The following is a 19,951-nucleotide window of genomic DNA, read 5'->3' as shown; positions in this document are numbered from 1 at the left end:
GCCCTCAACCCAATTGCTTTGAAGCCTGTGCCGCAGTACTAAATGATTCACCTGGACACTAAATTTTCCTAGCTTAGGGGGATGTCAATGCAGGAAAAAGAACATTTCACACTGTTATCATATGATTCTAAAGTAGGGGCCAATGCATATTGTTATGGCATGATTCAGGGAACTTTACTCCACTGTATCTGACACCAATAAGGAAAGTACTCAGTTCTGAAATATTATCGCCAGATAGGCACAGAGAAGGAATCACACAGCAATTAATTAATGAAAAAATGAAATGAAAATCGCTTATTGTCCATTATGTCCATAAATTAAATGTTGCTTCATTAAACATGGCAGGGTTTAATATTCAGTTTCTGCCTGAAATTAGTGTGAAGTTGACAGAGTGAGGATGTGGCCCCACTGGTTGGTGTCAGTGTGTGGTCCTGGCCTCATTCGCAGGCTACTGGTACATTGCGGGAACCCACCAGTCATCTCGAATGCAGCTCAACTGTTGTGGAAGGGCAGGGTATGCACTAGCGCCTACACTGATCTAATGGACAGGTCAGATGCAAGAAGATGAAGGGGGGAATATCCTCAAGGTGGCAATAAGTTGAATTTATTTTAAGGGGAGCTATAATAATAATCACTTATTGTCACAAGTAGGCTTCGATGAATTTACTATGAAAAGCCCCTAGTCGCCAAATTCCGGCACCTGTTCGGTGAGGCTGGTACGGGAATTGAACTTGTGCTGCTGGCCTTGCTCTGCATTACAAGCCAGCTGTTCAGCCCACTGTGCTAAACCAGTCCTACTGTGCTAAACAAGCTAGTGAACTCTCTTGGCACAACACCCACCTAAAAATGATTACCTGGGTCATTAGGTTATAGAATCATAGAACAGTTACAACAAGGAGATCATTTGACCCATCATGTCTTGCTAGCTGCAAGAAAAATTCAGTTTGTTCCATTCCCTCACCATCCCAACTAGCCCAGGAATTTTTTTTTGTTTAGCTAATTACCCAAATCTCTTTTGAAAGCCATTATTGAATTTGCCTCCAGCGTACTCTCAGGCAATACATTCCAGATCCTAATCTGAGTAAGACAATTTTTCCTCATGCCACGTTTAGTTCTTTTGCCAATCACCTTAAATTGGTGTCCTCTGGTTCTCGCCAATGGGAGCAGATTCTCCCTATCTATCCTGTCATTCATGATTCTGAACACTGTCACATCTCCATTCATCCCTCTCTTTTCCAAGAACAGCACCCCAGCTTCCGTAACCTATCCACATAACTGAAGTCCCTCATCCTAAAATCCATTCTCATGACTATTTTCATTACCCTATGCAAGGCTTCGTTTTCGATGCGCGCTGCCCAGAATGAATGCAATACTCCAATTGAGGCTGAACTAGTGTTTTATAATGATCCACCATAATATCCTTGCTTTTGTACTCCTCTCTTTATAAAGCCCAGGAATCTGAATGCCTTATTAATTGGTCCATCCAACTTCAACGATTTGTGTACATACACCCAGCTCCAAGTCCCGCTGCTCCTGAATCTCCTTTAGAAATGGCTATTTATATTTGTCGCTGACAATTGCAATCGGGTTTTTATCAACTTTGTAGGAACCCAATTTGCATATTCAAGTCACTGCTCGCCCATTTGTCGAGCTGCCTCATTATTGCTTTGGGTGTTTATGGTGCTTGCCAATTACTGGCCACCCATTATTCAGGTTGTAGATTGGCGGTTGACAATCGCCCCCAATCTCAACATCCTTTTTCTGATTTTGAAGGAAAAATAATACATAGGCCGCACTGGATGAGTAAAGTGAAGAGCAGGCAACTGATGATTACATTGAACAATCTCCTGCCTGTAACCAGCGCAGGGGCAGGGGTCAGAGCCAATGTTAATACTGTTGCACCACCTGCTGGTAAAAAGCCTGTCTTCTCTTTTGGTTCCTTACGACAAGATAAATAATTCAATCATCTCACACTCCCCGTGCACTCTTTTGAACTTAATTAATATGTGTTAGGATTCCAATTGCACAAGATCTGAAACAAGTTTTCAAATCATTCTTTCTTTTATACTATCCTATCCCAGTTGCTTCAGATGATTTGCCAACGGCTCCAGTGCTCGTCGGGATATCATGCTTCAGGTCTCAACCTTAGTCCTACTCGGCTGTTTGATGAAAATGGACAAGAAATAAAAAATCCCCTTTTTCTTGAAAACGATCAGAAGGTTTGGGTGTCATACGGCGAAGACTACAGGTACAATGAAAATGCCCTTTTATCTCTGTGATCTCAGGCTGACCTTTTTTGGTTAGCTTGCTGGAAGGGGGAATGCAACCACCCCAGGTAATAACTGTTTTACTGCATCCCTGGGATTTTTCTTTTCTGAGGTTGTGTCTCTGGACATACTGGGGAGGTATGACATCTCTGTCTGTCTAGCTTCATCTGTAGAGCTCTGTCATAGTTCCTGATGTCTGCCTGTCAGCAGTGCAAGAAGGAATTTTTCATGTTTGAATAGTCACCTTAATGATGGCAGATGGAAACACTCCAGGGGGCACAGCCCATCATCTTGCCGTTGTCATGGGCTGCTCTGACCTGTTCCCCAGTATTTGCGTTTTGTCCACTTTTAAGCCGAAATGGACAGTAATTGAAAAGTATCTTAAGTGAATTTTATCAAACCCTCTGACAACGCAGTCCTCGTTGTTTGTGTCGCTCTCAATAACGTCTTAACCTTTTATGCACCGGTGACAATAAATGAAATGGCAAATAGATACGGCTCGTATTCTGTATGGTTGCTTTCTGAAGCAATGCAATCTACTGTAAGAGAGGGGAAGAAGTTCGATAGTGTGTTGCATGAGTCTTTCAATAAGCTACCAAAACACAAGTCGAAACCGAGTGACATGGCAAGCCCAAACCAGAGAGATGCTTGAACGAAAATAAAACAAGCAGGAATTTCTTAATATATAATTTTTGCATTTTTAAAAAAATGGCTTTGATTCCTCTGATTTGAATTGAACATTCTGCTAAAAATGCAAGACTCCACTCCTTTATTCAGGAATTCTATATTCAGGAAGTAATTTGACCCGCAAAGAATGAATAATACAATCTGTTATCGCAGATTTAAGGAAAGCAGCCAGTGCAGTTGATTTCTATTTTCAGCAGGAAGTGAGGGGATAGAGTGGACTAAGTGAGCAATTTACTCCTTCATCACCTGGGCGGTACACCAGAGGAGCAGATCGAAAATTGGGTGGGTTCTGCAATGGGCAGACAGTATGCCCTACAGGTGTACCATCTTAAAAATGGCCTCTTTGATCATTGTGTCAGTAAAGTATTCTGTTTCTGAATTGCGCTAAAAAAAAGTGATTGAATCTGATGGAGCTCATGAACTCGAGGGAATATGTTGCAACTAAACACTGGTTTCTGTGAAAAGCATTTGTAAAATCTTTGATTATTTAGAGATTTAAAAAAAGTTATTCTTGTCATGCTGCCGTGGCACAGAAGTGATCTGTTAATTGATCTTGATCTGTCATATTATTGTAAACAAGGGGGGGAAATTGCCTGATTGTTTTTCATGAAAGGCCGTGAGCCCTGCAGTCAATGCAAGCTGCCAGTGTGATATTTTAGAGCTGCGTTGTGAGAAACCTGTACCAATAGAAGCAAAGCATGTGATGTGGTCAATGTCTCAAAATCGAACCTCCTTCTGCCAGTTGTTTTAAAGAATAATGCTGTTGTGCCACTACACATGAATTTGCCCTGAGGCTTTATTAAAGAAACAAACTTAATATACATACTGAGCAGGATTTTCTTACCATAGCAACACCCCCCCCCCCCCCCGCAACAACGTGCGGCAGAAGCAGTCCACCATTAGCCCGTGGCAGGATCGTTCAGTCCTGCCGCTGTCAATGGAGTTTCCAGTTGTTTGCATCCTCCACTGCCAGGGGACCCACAGCAGGGGGTTGCCATTGGTGGGATGGAAGATCCCACTGGCGGGAACAGCCAGAAAATATCATTATTATATTTATATATATGTATTATATTTATATGATACATTAATGGTATTCGTCAATCTTTACTTCTAGAATTAAATACACTGGAAGCAGGATATATTTAGCATTTCTCCCTTTGAGCCTGTTGCCATTCAGTGAGATCATGGCTAATCCGTGACCCAACTCCACATACCTGCCTTTGCCCCATATTCCTTAATACCTTAGGTTAACAAAAACGATCGATCTCAGTTTTAAGATTATCTACAATCCAGCATCAACTTTCATTTCCAGAAGAGAGTGCCAAGCACCTTTGTATGTTGGAGTGCTTTTGAGCTTCCCTCCCAAAAGGCCTGGCCCTCATTTTTAGGCTATGGTCGAATTTCACGGTCCTGCCACGGTGGGGGCGAGACCGGAAAATGGAGCGAGCCATTGACTTTGGTGGGTCCGGAAAATCCAGCTGGTGGGTGGGGCCACTAAAATTCCACCCTATGTTTCTTAGTAACTGGATTCCCCAATCAGTGAAAATTGGGTAAATAAGAGAAAAACTATCACCTTAATATCATGAAAACTTTGATCAAACCACCACAACTGTCTCCATTCTAGGGATTACAATCCTAGTTTATCTCTCTTCTGTAATTTAACCCTTGGAGTCCAGGTAGCATTCTAGTCTTCCAAGGCTAATACCTCCTTCCTGAGGTGTCATGCACAGACCTGAACAATACTCCTAGGTGCGGCCTAAACAGGGCATTGTACAGCTGCAGCATAGCTTCTAAACCATTGTACTCCAGTTTTCTAGATGTAGAGGCCAGCCTTCTGTTAGATGTTTTGCTTTTTTTGTACCTGTCTGTGACATTTTAATGATCTATTTTTCTGGAGCCCCACCGACTCTCTTTGGACCTCCACTACATCTAACTTTTCACTACTCTATATTTTGCTCTGCTCTATATTTTGGATTTTCAGCCAGGAAAGTTATTATCAATACTGAATGAATGCAAACTGAGAATTTCTTTAATACCGTAAAAAAATACAGATGCAGTAGCAGATCTACACATTGGAAGTTGGAATTTTTACTGTTTTATAAAGTTGACACCATTATTGCATGTAACACACAATGTATTATTCGGCTGCTAAGGTTGATCGGATTTTTAATCATCCTGTCCCTTTAAGGGCACAAGAACTAAATGCTGTGAATAGATACCTCTCAAGGTCACTCAGAGAGGCTAATTGCTGTTCGGCATATGCTAAAATCAACTAGACACTAATTGTGTCAGAAATCTGCAACACCTGAAGGGTTAAAACTTTTTTAAAAATGTATGTAGTATTATTTTTGTACAATGTGTACACTTCCAATGAAGGAATGGAGCTGTAATCAACATTAATTTGTCATAAAAAGCATGGCATAATGTCTAATTTTGCAAATTAGATCATGCATTAATTTGAAAGCTTGAATAGTTCATTTTTTGGAATTATGTATATATTTTTATTCCAATTAGCTACCCATGACAACTATATTATATGCAGTACAATTATGATGTAAGGAGTGTAAAGAAGTCAAGGAAGAGACAGACAGCGACCAAAAAAACCTCGGGCTGAGGCCTGTGGTAATATTAGTGTAGAGGCCACTGGAAATTTTATAAGTAATTATTTCAATTACTTTACCATTTCATCAATTTTTTTAATTGTTTTGTTTTTTGAGTTCTTAATTATATAGTTGACTTTAAACATATAAATAATTGGAATCAAGGGCTCTTAAAGATGATGGAGTTGAATCCTCTATAAAATAACATTCATGTGTGCATTGCAGTTAATTGTCTTATTTAGTTTGTTTCAAGAAAACTAAACCTGGCAATTACTTGTTGCTCTCTGTTTGTTTTACAGGAGCATCTGCAAGCCATTTCTCTGCGTGAGGTTCGATCGGATAGTAGGAATTATGGAGCAGGACCAGAAAGTGGTTTATAAAACTTCTCTGGAATATGATGGTCCCTTAACTGGCTTGGAAAAGTATGATGCTTTGATCACAGTTTAATACTATTTTAGACTTTTTTTTACATTTAAGACATGCTTTATTGAGTTATGGGATTATAATTGGAAAACCATTTAATGGAGATTATTTCACTGCCTGTAAGAGGTTCATTGGTCATGGGCAGCACGGTAGCACAGTGGTTAGCACTGTTGCTTCACGCGCCAGGGTCCCAAGTTCGATTCCCACTTGGGTCACTGTCTGTGCGGAGTCTGCACGTTCTCCCTGTGTCTGCGTGGGTTTCCTCCGGTGCTCTGGTTCCCTCCCACAAGTCCCGAAAAACTAAATTAGGTAATTTGGACATTCTGAATTCTCCCTCAGTTTACCCGAACAGGCGCCGGAATGAGGTGACTACGGGATTTTCACAGTAACTTAATTGCAGTGTTAATGTAAGCCTACTTGTGGCAATAATAAAGATTATTATTTTTGAAAACAAACTGAAAGTACCCAATTCATTTTTTCCAATTAAGAAGCAATTTAGCAATGGCAATCCACCTATCCTGCACATCTTTGGGTTGTGGGGGCGAAACCCATGCAAACACGGAAACTGTTAAGTGAGTTGGTGATTGATTTTTACTGGCTCAGTTTGAGTTGGTCGAAGGGCTAGGTTTTTTGTTCCAACAACCACCTCTGCCCCCACCCCTCCCCCACCCACTGCCCAAAAAGCCCATCTGTCATTTGTTCTTTCACAAAATACTGACCTTTGTTCCTGCTATTAACACACTCTGCTTTCTTACCTTTATGCCACTATCAACACCTTCTTTAGTTCTCATTACGACCATTTACAATTGCTTTGTCTTATCAAACATCTTTGTCCAATCTCTCCTAGGTCACACCTATCACTGACCTTTTACTTTGCTCCAACTGCTTCACTCTCTCTTTAACAGTACAATATCGATCAGATTTCTCCCTCTCTAGCTTTGAAGGAGAGTCACAGGCACTCAAAATGTTAACTCTGTTTCTCTCTCCACAGATGCAGTCAGACCTGCTGAGTTTTTCCAGCATTCTCTGTTTATATTTTAGGTGAGCACAGAAGTCTCACAACACCAGGTTAAAATCCAACTGGTTTGTTTCCAATCACTAGCTTTTGGAGCACTGTTCCTTCCTCAGGTGAATGAAGAGGTGGGTTCCAGAAATATATATATGGACAAAGTCAAAGATGCAAGACGATACTTTGAATGCGAGTCTATGCAGGTAATTAAGTCTTTCGGTCCAAATGGAGCAACTGGAGAGAGGGATAATCACAGGTTAAAGAGGTGTCAATTGTCTCAAGCCAGGGCAGTTGGTAGGATTTCGCAAGCCCAGTCCAGATGGTGGGGGGTGAATGTAATGCGACATGAATCCAAGGTCACGGTTGAGGCCGTACTCATGTGTGTGGAGCTTGGCTATAAGTTTCTGCTCGGCGATTCTGCGTTCTCGCGCGTCCTGACGCTGCTACAACAGATGAATGGACATTGCGCGACAATCGCCAGGCCTTCCAATCGGGGAACACTTCAGCAGTCAAGGGCATTCAGCCTCTGATCTTCGGGTAAGCATTCTCCAAGGCGGCCTTCAGGACGCGCGACAACTCAGAATCGCCGAGCAGAAACCTATAGCCAAGTTCCGCACACATGAGTGCGGCCTCAACCGGGACCTGGGATTCATTTCGCATTACATTCACCCCCCACCATCTGGACTGGGCTTGCAAAATCCTACCAACTGTCCTGGCTTGAGACAATTCAGACCTCTTTAATCTGGGATTATCCCTCTCTCCAGTTGCTCCGTTTAGACTTAAATTACCTGCAAAGACTCGCATTCAAAAGTATCGTCTTGCATCTTTGACTTTGTTTAGATATATGTTTCTACCTCTTCATTCACTTGAGGAAGGAACAGTGCTCCAAAAGCTAGTGACATCGAAACAAACCTGTTGGACTTTAACCTGCTGTTGTAAGACTTCGTACTGTGCTCACCCCAGTCCCACGGCAGCATCTCCACATCTTATATTTTAGGTGTTTTCTGGAGTTGGTTAAAGTTGATAAAGTCAACAGACAGTGGTGCTGCACATTGACAGGTCATAGTTCCAACCTCATGGGTTTTGGCCAGCCTGCTTGCTCTCATGGGTGTATTGTTACCAATCATTTGGCTGCAGGTTGAGAGGAAGATGGAGCAGAGTCAACAAAGAGGGAAAGTTGCTCACAGAAGGAGGGAGAGAAGGGTTCTCAGCAGGAGGTCTTATCGAACAAGGGCCTACTGGGAGCTTTTCTCGTACCTGAACCTAAACCAGAAGAGTAAGTAGTCTTAAAACACCATGTTAAAGTTCAATATGTTTGTTTGGAATCACTAGCTTTCGGAGCACACTTGATGAAGGAGCTGCGCTCCGAAAGTTTGTGATTCCAAACAAACCTGTTGGACTTTAACCTGGTGTTGTAAGACCTCTTACTGTGCCCACCCCAGTCCAACGCCGGTATCTCCACATCATGTAAACCAGAAAAGTGTGTACATCGTCTGAGTTTTACAAAGGAGACACTCACAGAACTCTGTCATCTCTTGCATGCAGACTTGCAGGAAAATGTTGGTCAGTGCCTGTGGAGGTAAGTGTGGTCCTGATTTTCCTCATGTCTGTAACCTTTCAACTGGATTAGGTGAAACCTGGCTGGTTTCTCACACTCCAAGGCCTGCTCCAGCCTTTGGCTCCGAGGCCTGCTCCAGTCCCCTGTCCGAGGCCCGCTGTGGCCCTCAGCACTGAGACCCACTCTGGCCCCTGCTCTGAGGCCACTCCAGCCCCTTCCTAGGTACACTTCGAGGCCTGCTCCACCACCCCCGCTCTGGCACCCCACTCCGAGGCCCGCTCTTGCCCTGCGCACTGAGGCCCACTCTGGCACCCTGCTCCGAGGCTCACTCCAGCCCCACACCGGCCCCCCGCTCCTAGGCCTGCTCCAGCACCCCGCCCAGGCTCTGGCACCCTGCTCCAAGGCCCGCTCTGGACCCTCGCTCTGCTCTCCTGCTGCAGTGACCTGCTCCAGCGTCCGTATAAGTTCCGTTCTGAGGTCTGCTCTTCCCATCACTCTGTTGCCTACGCTCGCCCTGATATGGAGTTTTGTGCTGTTGCCAGTTCATGCAATCAGAGGCTGGAAGCTCTCCAGCACTTTTCAATTTTTACAAATGTGTTTGTCCTGCCACAGACCCCCTGAAAGGTTCCAGCGGAGCTCCTGGGTTCCACGGACACTGGTTTGGGTATCTCTGTATTACAATATGTAATATACAATGATTTCCAAAAGGCAATCGATAAGGAGCCATGCAAAAGGTCAACATTCAAGATAAGGGTTCATGGAGTTGAGGATAATATATTAGTGTCAAAAGAGGATTAGTTAACGGACAGAAAGTAAAGAGTACGGATAAATAGGGTATTTTCAAGTTGGCAGGCTATGGCTAGTGGAGCGTCACAAAAACTAGTGCTGATGTCTCAGCTATTTACAATCTACAATAACTACTTAGCCGAAGAGACAAATGGCGTTATCTACCGGCCAGGCTGTGCCCAAAAAGCAGTGTGTTGTGGCCAGTAAATGACCGGATATCCTGCTCCCGGGATCTACCTGGCTGGTTATGACTCACGAAATCTAACGCGATTGTGTGAGACGTCGCGAAGTGAAGCCCACCCATTGTGGGCGGGATCACATTTTGGCAAATCTGCACATTAGAGCGAGACATCGCGCCACCCCCGGGGATTCTCCGACCCGGCAGGGGGGGGTCGAAGAATCCCGCCCCGCCGCTGCGACGCAAGCTGCCGTGGCTGCGGGGGGGGTTGCGGGTGTCGGTGTCGGATGTCCCCCAGGGACTGGGGTGCGGGCAGTGGATCGGGGGTGCCGGGGAGGGGAGTGCCAGGGAGGGGTGCCGGGGAGGGGAGTGCCGGGGAGGGGTGCAAGGGAGGGGATCGGAGTGCGGTGAGGGGAGTGCCGGGGAGGGGTGCCGGGGAGGGGAGTGCCGGGGAGGGGAGTGCCAGGGAGGGGTGCTGGGGAGGGGAGTGCCAGGGAGGGGTGCCAGGGAGGGGTGTGCCACGGAGGGGAGTGCCGGGGAGGGGAGTGCCGGGGGGTGGTGGGGGTGGGTGTGTGCCGCGGAGGGGAGTGCCGGGGAGGGGAGTGCCAGGGAGGGGTTCCGGGGAGGGGAGTGCCAGGGAGGGGTGCCAGGGAGGGGAGTGCCAGGGAGGGGTGCCGGGGAGGGGAGTGCCGGGGAGGGGAGTGTCGGGGAGGGGAGTGCCGGGGAGGGGAGTGCCAGGGAGGGGTGCCAGGGAGGGGAGTGCCAGGGAGAGGTGCCGGGGAGGGGAGTGCCAGGGAGGGGTGCCGGGGAGGGGTGTGCCAGGGAGGGGTGCCAGGGAGGGGAGTGCCAGGGAGGGGAGCCGGGGAGGGGAGTGCCAGGGAGGGGTGCCGGGGAGGGGAGTGCCGGGGAGGGGAGTGCCGGGGAGGGGAGTGCCAGGGAGGGGAGTGCCGCGGAGGGGTGTCGGGGAGGGATGCCGGGGAGGGGATTGGGAGTGCGGGGAGCTGAGTGCCGGGGAGGGGTGCTGGGGAGGGGAGTGCCAGGGAGGGGTGCTGGGGAGGGGAGTGCCAGGGAGTGGTGCTGGGGAGGGGAGTGCCAGGGAGGGGTGTCAGGGAGGGGTGTGCCACGGAGGGGAGTGCCGGGGAGGGGAGTGCTGGGGGGGGGGGTGCCACGGAGGGGAGTGCCGGGGAGGGGTGCAGGGGAGGGGAGTGCCAGGGAGGGGTGCCTGGGATGGGAGTGCCAGGGAGGGGTGCCGGGGAGGGGAGTGCCAGGGAGGGGTGCCAGGGAGGGGAGTGCCAGGGAGGGGTGCCGGGGAGGGGAGTGCCAGGGAGGGGTGCCGGGGAGGGGAGTGCCGGGGAGGGGAGTGCCGGGGAGGGGAGTGCCAGGGAGGGGTGCCGGGGAGGGGTGTTGGGGAGGGATGCCGGGGAGGGGATTGGGAGTGCGGGGAGGTGAGTGCCGGGGAGGGGTGCTGGGGAGGGGAGTGCCAGGGAGGGGTGCCGGGGAGGGGTGTGCCACGGAGGCGAGTGCCGGGGAAGGGTGCCGGGGAGGGGATCGGGAGTGCGGGGTGGGGAGTGCCGGGGAGGGGATCGGGAGTGCGGGGAGGGGAGTTCCGGGGAGGGGTGCCGGGGAGGGGAGTGCCGGGGTGGGGAGTGCTGGGGATGGGTGCCGGGGAGGGGAGTGCCAGGGAGGGGTGCTGGGGCGGGGAGTGCTGGGGTGGGGAGTGCCGGGGAGCGGAGTGCCAGGGATGGGTGCCGTGGCGGGGAGTGCCGGGGTGGGGAATGCCGGGGAGGGGATCGGGGTGCCGGGGTGGGGATCGGGAGGCTGGAGAGGGGATTGCCGGGGAGGGGAGTGCCGGGGAGGGTTTCGGGAGGAACCGGGGAGGGGATCGGGGAGTGCCGGGGAGGGGCGTGCCGGGGTGGGGAGTGCCGGGGAGGGGATCGGGGAGTGCCGTGTAGAGGAGTGCCGGGGAGGGGAGTGCTGGTGAGAGGATCGGGGGTGCCGGGGAGGGGATCGGGGTGTGCCGGGGAGGGGAGGGGCCGGGTAGGGGAGTGCCGGGGAGGGGCATGCCGGGGAGGGGAGTGCCGGGGAGGGGAGTGTCAGGGAGAGGATTGGGGGTACCGGGAAGGGGAGTGCTGGGGAGTGGATTGGGCGTGCCGGGGAGGGGAGTGCCGGGGAGGGGGGTACCGGGGAGAGGATTGGGGGTGCCGTAGAGGGGAGTGCTGGGGTGGGGAGTGCCGGGAGGGGATCGGGGTGCCGGGGAGGGGATCGGGAGTGCCGGAGAGGGGAGTGCCGGGGAGGGGTGACGGGGAGGTTTTGGGAGGTGCCGGGGAGGGGATCGGGGAGTGCCGGAGAGGGGAGTGCCGGGGAGAGGAGTGCCGGGGAGGGTTTCGGGAGGAGCCGGGGAGGGGATCGGGGAGTGCCGGGGAGGGGAGTGCCGGGAGGGGAGTGCCGGGGAGGGGATCGGGGAGTGCCGGGGAGGGGAGTGCCGGGGAGGGGAGTGCCGGGGAGGGGATCGGGGAGTGCCGGGGAGGGGATCGGGGAGTGCTGGGGCGGGGAGTGCCGGGGAGGGGAGTGCCGGGGAGGGGATCGGGGAGTGCCGGGGAGGGGAGTGCCGGGGAGGGGATCGGGGAGTGCCGGGGAGGGGATCGGGAAGTGCCGGGGAGGGGAGTGCCAGGGAGGGGATTGGGGGTGCCGGGGAGGGGATCGGGAGTGCCGGAGAGGGGCGTGCTGGGGAGGAGTGCCTGGGATGCCGGGGAGGTTTTGGGAGGTGCCGGGGAGGGGATCAGGGAATGCCGGAGAGGGGAGTGCCGGGGAGGGGAGTGCTGTGGAGGGTTTCGGGAGGAGCCGGGGAGGGGATCGGGGAGTGCCGGTGAGGGGAGTGCCAGGGAGGGGAGTGCCGGGGAGGGGAGTGCCGGGGAGGGGAGTGCCGGGGAGGGGAGTGCCGGGGAGAGGATCGGGGGGGCCGGGGTGGGGATCGGGGAGTGCATTGGGCGTGCCGGGGAGGAGAGTGCCGGGGAGGGGAGTGCTGAGGAGGGTTTCGGGAGGAGCCGGGGAGGGGATCGGGGAGTGCCGGGGAGGGGAGTGCCGGAGAGGGGAGTGCCGGGGAGAGGATCGGGAAGTGCCGGGGGAGGGGGGGGGTGCCGCGGAGGGGAGTGCCGGGGAGGGGTGCAGGGGAGGGGAGTGCCAGGGAGGGTTGCCGGGGAGGGGAGTGCCAGGGAGGGGTGCCGGGGAGGGGAGTGCCAGGGAGGGGTGCCGGGGAGGGGAGTGCCGGGGAGGGGAGTGCCGGGGAGGGGAGTGCCAGGAAGAGGAGTGCCAGGGAGGGGTGCCAGGGAGGGGAGTGCCAGGGAGGGGTGCCGGGGAGGGGAGTGCCAGGGAGGGGTGCCGGGGAGGGGAGTGCCAGGGAGGGGTGCCAGGGAGGGGAGTGCCAGGGAGGGGAGCCGGGGAGGGGAGTGCCAGGGACGGGTGCTGGGGAGGTGAGTGCCAGGGAAGGGTGCTGGGGAGGGGAGTGCCAGGGAGGGGTGCCAGGGAGGGGTGTGCCACGGAGGGGAGTGCCGGGGAGGGGTGTGCTGGGGGGGGGGGGGGTGCCGCGGAGGGGAGTGCCGGGGAGGGGTGCAGGGAAGGGGAGTGCCGGGGAGGGGAGTGCCAGGGAGAGGAGTGCCAGGGAGGGGTGCCAGGGAGGGGAGTGCCAGGGAGGGGTGCCGGGAGGGGAGTGCCGCGGAGGGGTGTCGAGGAGGGGGGTCGGGGAGGGATGCCGGGGAGGGGATTGGGAGTGCGGGGAGGTGAGTGCCGGGGAGGGGTGCTGGGGAGGGGAGTGCCAGGGAAGGGTGCTGGGGAGGGGAGTGCCAGGGAGGGGTGCCAGGGAGGGGTGTGCCACGGAGGGGAGTGCCGGGGAGGGGTGTGCTGGGGGGGGGGGGGGGTGCAGCGGAGGGGAGTGCCGGGGAGGGGTGCAGGGGAGGGGAGTGCCGGGGAGGGGTGCCGGGGAGGGGAGTGCCAGGGAGGGGTGCCGGGGAAGGGAGTGCCAGGGAGGGGAGTGCCAGGGAGGGGTGCCGGGGAGGGGAGTGCCAGGGAGGAGTGCCGGGGAGGGGAGTGCCGGGGAGGGGATTGGGAGTGCGGGGAGGTGAGTGCCAGGAGGGGTGCTGGGTAGGGGAGTGCCACGGAGGAGTGCCGGGGGGGGGTGTGCCACGGAGGGGAGTCCCGGGGAAGGGATCGGGAGTGCGGGGAGGGGAGTGCTTGGGAGGGGATCGGGAGTGCAGGGAGGGCAGTGCCGTGGAGGGGTGCCGGGGAGGGGAGTGCCGTGGTGGGGAGTGCTGGGGATGGGTGCCGGGGAGGGGAGTGCCAGGGAGTGGTGCCGGTGAGTGGAGTGATGGGGTGGGGAGTGCCGGGGAGCGGAGTGCCAGGGAGGGGTGCCGGGGCGGGGAGTGCCGGGGCGGGGAATGCCGGGGAGGGGATCGGGGTGCCGGGGTGGGGATCGGGAGGCTGGAGACGGGATTGGCGGGGAGGGGAGTGCCGGGGAGGGTTTCGGGAGGAGCCGGGGAGGGGATCGGGGAGTGCCGGGGAGGGGCGTGCCGGGGTGGGGAGTGCCGGGGAGGGGATCGGGGAGTGCCGGGTAGGGGAGTGCCGGGGAGGGGAGTGCTGGGGAGAGGATCGGGGGTGCCGGGGAGGGGATCGGGGTGTGCCGGGGAGGGGAGGGGCCGGTAGGGGAGTGCCGGGGAGGGGCATGCCGGGGAGGGGAGTGCCAGGGAGACGATTGGGGGTGTCGGGGAGGCGAGTGCTGGGGAGTGGATTGGGGGTGCCGGGGAGCGGAGTGCCGGGGAGGGGGGTACCGGGGAGAGGATTGGGGGTGCCGTGGAGGGGAGTGCTGGGGTGGGGAGTGGCAGGAGGGGATCGGGGTGCCGGGGAGGGGCTCGGGAGTGCCGGAGAGGGGAGTGCCGGGGAGGGGTGGCGGAGAGGTTTTGGGAGGTGCCGGGGAGGGGATCGGGGAGTGCCGGAGAGGGGAGTGCCGGGGAGAGGAGTGTCGGGGAGGGTTTCGGGAGGAGCCGGGGAGGGGATCGGGGAGTGCCGGGGAGGGGAGTGCCGGGGAGAGGAGTGCCGGGGAGGGGATCGGGGAGTGCCGGGGAGGGGATCGGAGAGTGCCAGGGAGGGGATCGGGGAGTGCTGGTGGGGTGGAGTGCCGGGGAGGGGAGTGCCGGGGATGGGATCGGGGAGTGCCGGGGAGGGGAGTGCCGGGGAGGGGATCGGGGAGTGCCGGGGAGGGGATCGGGAAGTGCCGGGGAGGGGAGAGCCGGGGAGGGGATTGGGGGTGCCGGGGAGGGGCGTGCTGGGGTGAGGAATGCGGGGGAGGGTATCGGGGTGCTGGGGAGGGGATCGGGAGTGCCGGAGAGGGGAGTGCCTGGGATGCCGGGGAGGTTTTGGGAGGTGCCGGGGAGGGGATCAGGGAATGCCGGAGAGGGGAGTGCCGGGGAGGGGAGTGCTGAGGAGGGTTTCGGGAGGAGCCGGGGAGGGGATCGGGGAGTGCTGGTGAGGGGAGTGCCAGGGAGGGGAGTGCCGGGGAGGGGAGTGCCGGGGAGGGGAGTGCCGGGGAGGGGAGTGCCGGGGAGAGGATCGGGGGGGCCGGGGAGGGGATCGGGGAGTGCATTGGGCGTGCCGGGGAGGAGAGTGCCGGGGAGGGGAGTGTTGAGGAGGGTTTCGGGAGGAGCCGGGGAGGGGATCGGGGAGTGCCGGGGAGGGGAGTGCCGGGGAGAGGATCGGGGAGTGCCGGGGAGGGGAGTGCCAGGGAGGGGAGTGCCGGGGAGGGGAGTGCCGGGGAGGGGAGTGCCGGGGAGGGGAGTGCCGGGGAGAGGATTGGGGTTGCCGGGGAGGGGAGTGCTTTGGAGTGGATTGGACGTGCCGGGGAGGAGAGTGCCGGGGAGGGGAGTGCCGGGGAGGGGATTGGGGAGGGGAGTGCCTGGGAGGGGAGTGCCGGGGAGGGGATCGGGGAGTGCCGAGGGGAGTGCTGGGGAGGGGAGTGCCGGGGAGGGGATCGGGGATGCAAGGGAGGGGAGTGCCGCGGAGGGGATAGGGGCTGCCGGGGAGGGGATCGGGGGTGCCGGGGAGGGGATCGGGGGTGCCGGGGAGGGGACCGGGGAGTGCCGGGGAGGGAATCGGGGTTGCTGGGGAGGGGATCAGGGGTTCCGGGGTGGGGATCGGGGAGTGCCGGGAGGCAATTGGGGAGGGCCAGGGAGGGGAGTAACGAGGAGGGGATCAGGGGTGCCATGGAGGGGATCGGGGAGTGCTGGGGAGGGGTACCGGGTAGGGGTCTGGGGTGCTGGGGAGAGGAATGCCGGGGAGGGGATCAGAGGTGCCGGGGAGGGGATCGGGGGTGCCGGAGAGGGGATCGGGGAGTGCTGGGGAGGGGTACCGGGTAGGGGATCTGGAATGCCGGGGAGGGGATCGGAGGTGCTGGAGAGGGGATCGGGGGTGCCGGGGAGGGGATCGGGTGTGCTGGGAGGTGAGTGTCAGGGTGGGGATCGCCGGGGTTGTGGGGGTGGGGGGCGGGGGGGGCTTTGCCTGGCTAATTGGCAGCTGGCAACAGTGGAGGGGGGGTATGTACAAGGATGACATGTTGTCTACCCCCACCCCCACCCACTGCAGACCGCTTTGTTTGGCCATCAACCAGCGATGTTGGCCGCCGTAGCCGGAGCCGCCCTTCTACATGTTGTCCTGTGGGAGCTGGAGCAGGAGCGTGCCAGGGGGGCGGAGGAGGCTGGGGCTGAGGAGCGTGCCGCAGAGGGGCAGGTGGCAGCCGCCCAGGCTGGAGGGCCGCCCGCCCGACAGGACGATGAGGAGGAGGAGGAAGTGGTGGTGGTGCCACGGCGTCGGAGACGCCCGATGAGGCCCCGTGTGTACCGGCCCCGCCCGTCGCACCAGGACCTCACGGACCGGGCATGCAGAAGGAGACTCAGGATGAGCCGAGAAACCGTCGCCCATATCTGCCACCCGATGGCACACCTGGCACCGCGTGGGACTGGGGGAGGACACCCTCTCCCTGTGGACGTCAAAGTGACGGTCGCCCTGAACGTTTATGCTACGGGGTCGTTCCAGTCGCCGAGTGAGGACCTGTCCAGCATTTCCCAGGCATCGGTGCACAGGTGCAACCGTGCAGTGACTGACGCCCTGTATAACATCGCGGACCGCTACATCCAGTTCCCTGTGGACCGCGCCCACCTGGATGCCCGGGCAGCGGGCTTTGCTGCCATGGCCAGGATTCCCATGGTACAGAGGGCGATCGATGGGGTGCACGTCGCCGTGCGGCCACCAGCGGATAACGGCCGTGTTCATGAACAGGAAGGGGTACTACTCCATGAACATACAGGTGATCTGTGACCACCGCATGAAGATCCTGCACGTCTGCGCCCGGTACCCAGGCAGTGTGCATGACTCATTCATATTGGCGCAATCTTTCATCCCCGGCATGTTTGAGGGACACCCCCAGCACCTCCTCCTCCCTCGGGGTGCCCGATGGCCCCCGGGCCTCTCCGTGAGTCGGAGATGCGAACTGATCCAGCACCCGAGGCACCCCCGGCACCTGCCGCTGCCAGTCCTGGAGGCCCACCCTGGTATCAACAAGGGTCTGCCAGTTTGCAGCCATGGAGCTCAGGGAGTTGGCCATTCCTGTCTGGGTCTGGACAACGCCGGCCAGCACCTGGGGAAGGGGGGGTTGGGGTGAAGGAGGGAAGGGGAAGGGGGGATGGGGGGGAAGGGGGAGATGGGGGAAAGGGGGGATGGGGGGGAAGGGATAGGGGGAGGGGGATGGGGAGGGGGGATCAGGGGAGGGGGGCAGGCAGTGGGGGGGTCTCACTTGGTGCTGCCCCCCCGATCTCTGCATCCGCAACCTCCCGGTCCTCGGGTCCGCCTGCAAGGTCCCGAGCCCTCTCTTCATGAACACTGAGGGGGCGCAATTCAGGTGCACCCCCTCCAGTCCTGCCACGCTCCCGGTTGTTATGGGTGCGCTTCTCCTGGGGGTTGGGGTGGGTGACAGAGATAAAGGTCAACAGTGTTAGGCGGACATTGCAGACCAGCGGTTGTGTGTATGTTGGCATAGGTTCACAACCCATCCTGCCATGGGTGGGTGCAGCCATGTTGGTTTCAGCTAGGGCTGTGCCGCCCATCCTGGAGGGGGGGGGCTCGAATTGGGGTGGTTACTCACCCTGGCTTTCCTGACCATGTCATTGACCTTCTTGTGGCACTGGCTGCCTGTCCCAGCTGTTACGTCTACGGCGCTGACGGCCTCTGTCACCTCCTTCTACTGGTGCCGGCTGACATTTGGTGCGACCCTGTTGCCATGTCCGGGGTACAGGGCCTCCCTCCTCTGCTCCACTGCGTCCAGGAGCGCCTCGATGTCCCGCTCCTGGAACCTCAGCGCTGCGCGGCGTGCGGCCATGTTCCACCGTTGCCATCTCTCCGCCGGTGGCGTCTTTTGAGGAGCGACAGCGCGCGGCGTCAATTACCCGGGTCACGCTGTCGCACTTGGCCTCACGCCAGTGCTTGCCCCTTCCGGGGCGGAGGATTTCGCAACTTCCGGTCGGCCCAACGCTTCGCGCCATTTTTGACGGCGGCGTCGGGTCATTGTGTCGATTTCGGAGAATCCCGCTCCTAGTCTCACTCTAATGTGCAGTTCCCTGAGGTAATAAGGCTTCGGGATCTATCCCTTTGCCTTGGAGACCTCAGGTGAGCGCCATTCAGTACTGGTCTCCACAAATGGGGACCAGATGGAATGGCACTTGTGGGAGTCTCCCAGGGGATTGGAGATCCCCAGATGCTTTATTTCTGTGTTGGGTGGCACTGCCAGGGTGCCACCCGGAACCCTGGCAGTGCCACCTGGGTGTCAGCCTGGCGCTGATAAGGTGCCCAGGTGGAACTGTCAACTGTCAGGGGCACTGCCAGGCTGGCACTGCCAAGCTGGTATTTTTCACATGGTGGTGATTGGGCCGGGGTGCACTGCACGGGTGTGGTGGGGACCTGGGCACCCCCGGATAGTGAGCTCGGACTTGAACGGGGAGTTCGGGAGTGGTGTCAGGAGCTCGAGAGATAAGGCCGGCATTTTAAAATGGCGTTCCGATCTCTCGCTCCCCCTACCGGATGGGCATTAGGCAGCGGGGTGTCTCTCGGCTCTCCGAGCGCTGGGAGAAACGCGGCTAAATGCGTTCACTATGGGTCTCTGTTCCCATTTGGTTAGATCAGGCCCCAACAGTTTGCTGGTGATACAAAGTTGAGTGACAATGTGTGCTATGAGGAGGATCAAAAGAGGGTGCAAAGATTAAGTGAGTGAGGAACAAGGTGGCAGCTGTGGTATAAAGTATGGAGGTGTGTGGTTATTCACTGTGGTAGTAACAATAGGAAAGCAGAATTTTTCACCGGATGTTGACAGTTAAAGAGACCTAACTGTATTTGTACAAATTACATGATATGTTCGCAAGCAGGTACACCAAACAGTTAGGAAAGCAAATGGCATGTCGGCCCGTTATTGGAAGAGGTTTACAGTGTAAGAATAAGGAAGCCTTGTTAAAATTGTGTTGGCTTTGGTGAAACCACACCTGCAATACTCTATGCATATCTAAGGAACAAAATACTTGCTTGGAGGAAATACAGGGAAAGTTCAAAATATTGGTTTGGTTTGATTTGATTTGATTTATTGTCACATGTACTGAAGTACAGTAAAAAATATTTTTCTGCGGCCGAGGGAACGTACACAGTACGCACATAGTAGATAAAAAGAATAATCAACAGAGAACATTGACAAACGGTACATCAACAAACAGTGATTGGTTACAGTGCGGAACAAGGAGCCAAACAAAGCAAATACATGAGCAAGAGCAGCATAGGGCGTCGTGTATGGTGTTCATACAGGGAACAGATCAGTCCAAGGGGGAGTCGTTGAGGAGTCTTATAGTTGTGGGGAAGAAGCTGTTCCTACGTCTGGATGTGCGGGTCTTCAGACTTCTGTACCTTCTGTCTGATGGAAGGGTCTGGAAGAAGGCAATGCCTGTGAGGGAGAGATCTCTGATAATGCTGTCTGCCTTCCTGAGGCAGCGGGAGGTGTATACAGAATCAATGTGGGGTGGCAAGCTTGTGTGAGTTCACCACACTCTGCAGTTTCTTGAGATGTTGGACTGAGCAGTTGCCACACCAGGCTGTGATGCAGCTGGATAGGATGCACTCTATCGCACATCTATAGAAGTTTGTGAGAGTTGATGCAGACGTGCCAAATTTCTTTCGCTTCCGCAGGAAGTAGAGACGTTGTTGGGCTTTCTTGACTGTTGCATCAACGTGAGTGGACCAGGATTGACTGTTGGTGTTGGTGATCCGCAGGAACTTAAAGCTATCGACCATCTCCACTTCGGAGCCATTGCTGCAGACGGGGGTGTGTGTCGTGCTACGCTTCCTGAAGTCGATGATCAGTTCCTTGTC

General features: G+C 56.2%; 1 protein-coding gene across 3 annotated transcripts in view; it reads left to right on the top strand.

The window, feature by feature from the left end:
• The window catches only part of LOC140384491 (doublecortin domain-containing protein 1-like), an 871,034-nt gene that overhangs the window by 369,560 nt on the left and 481,523 nt on the right, over window positions 1-19,951 (top strand). For all 3 annotated transcript variants that reach the window (XM_072466241.1, XM_072466242.1, XM_072466243.1), the window contains 2 exons: window positions 2,082-2,248; window positions 5,854-5,976. In XM_072466241.1, coding sequence (XP_072322342.1) covers window positions 2,082-2,248; window positions 5,854-5,976 — 290 coding nt within the window. The remainder of the gene's footprint in view (window positions 1-2,081; window positions 2,249-5,853; window positions 5,977-19,951) is intronic.

The sequence above is a fragment of the Scyliorhinus torazame genome, chromosome 10 (assembly GCF_047496885.1).
Source record: "Scyliorhinus torazame isolate Kashiwa2021f chromosome 10, sScyTor2.1, whole genome shotgun sequence".
In the NCBI taxonomy this organism is placed as follows: domain Eukaryota; kingdom Metazoa; phylum Chordata; class Chondrichthyes; order Carcharhiniformes; family Scyliorhinidae; genus Scyliorhinus; species Scyliorhinus torazame.
This window is presented reverse-complemented; position numbering and strand designations above follow the sequence as displayed.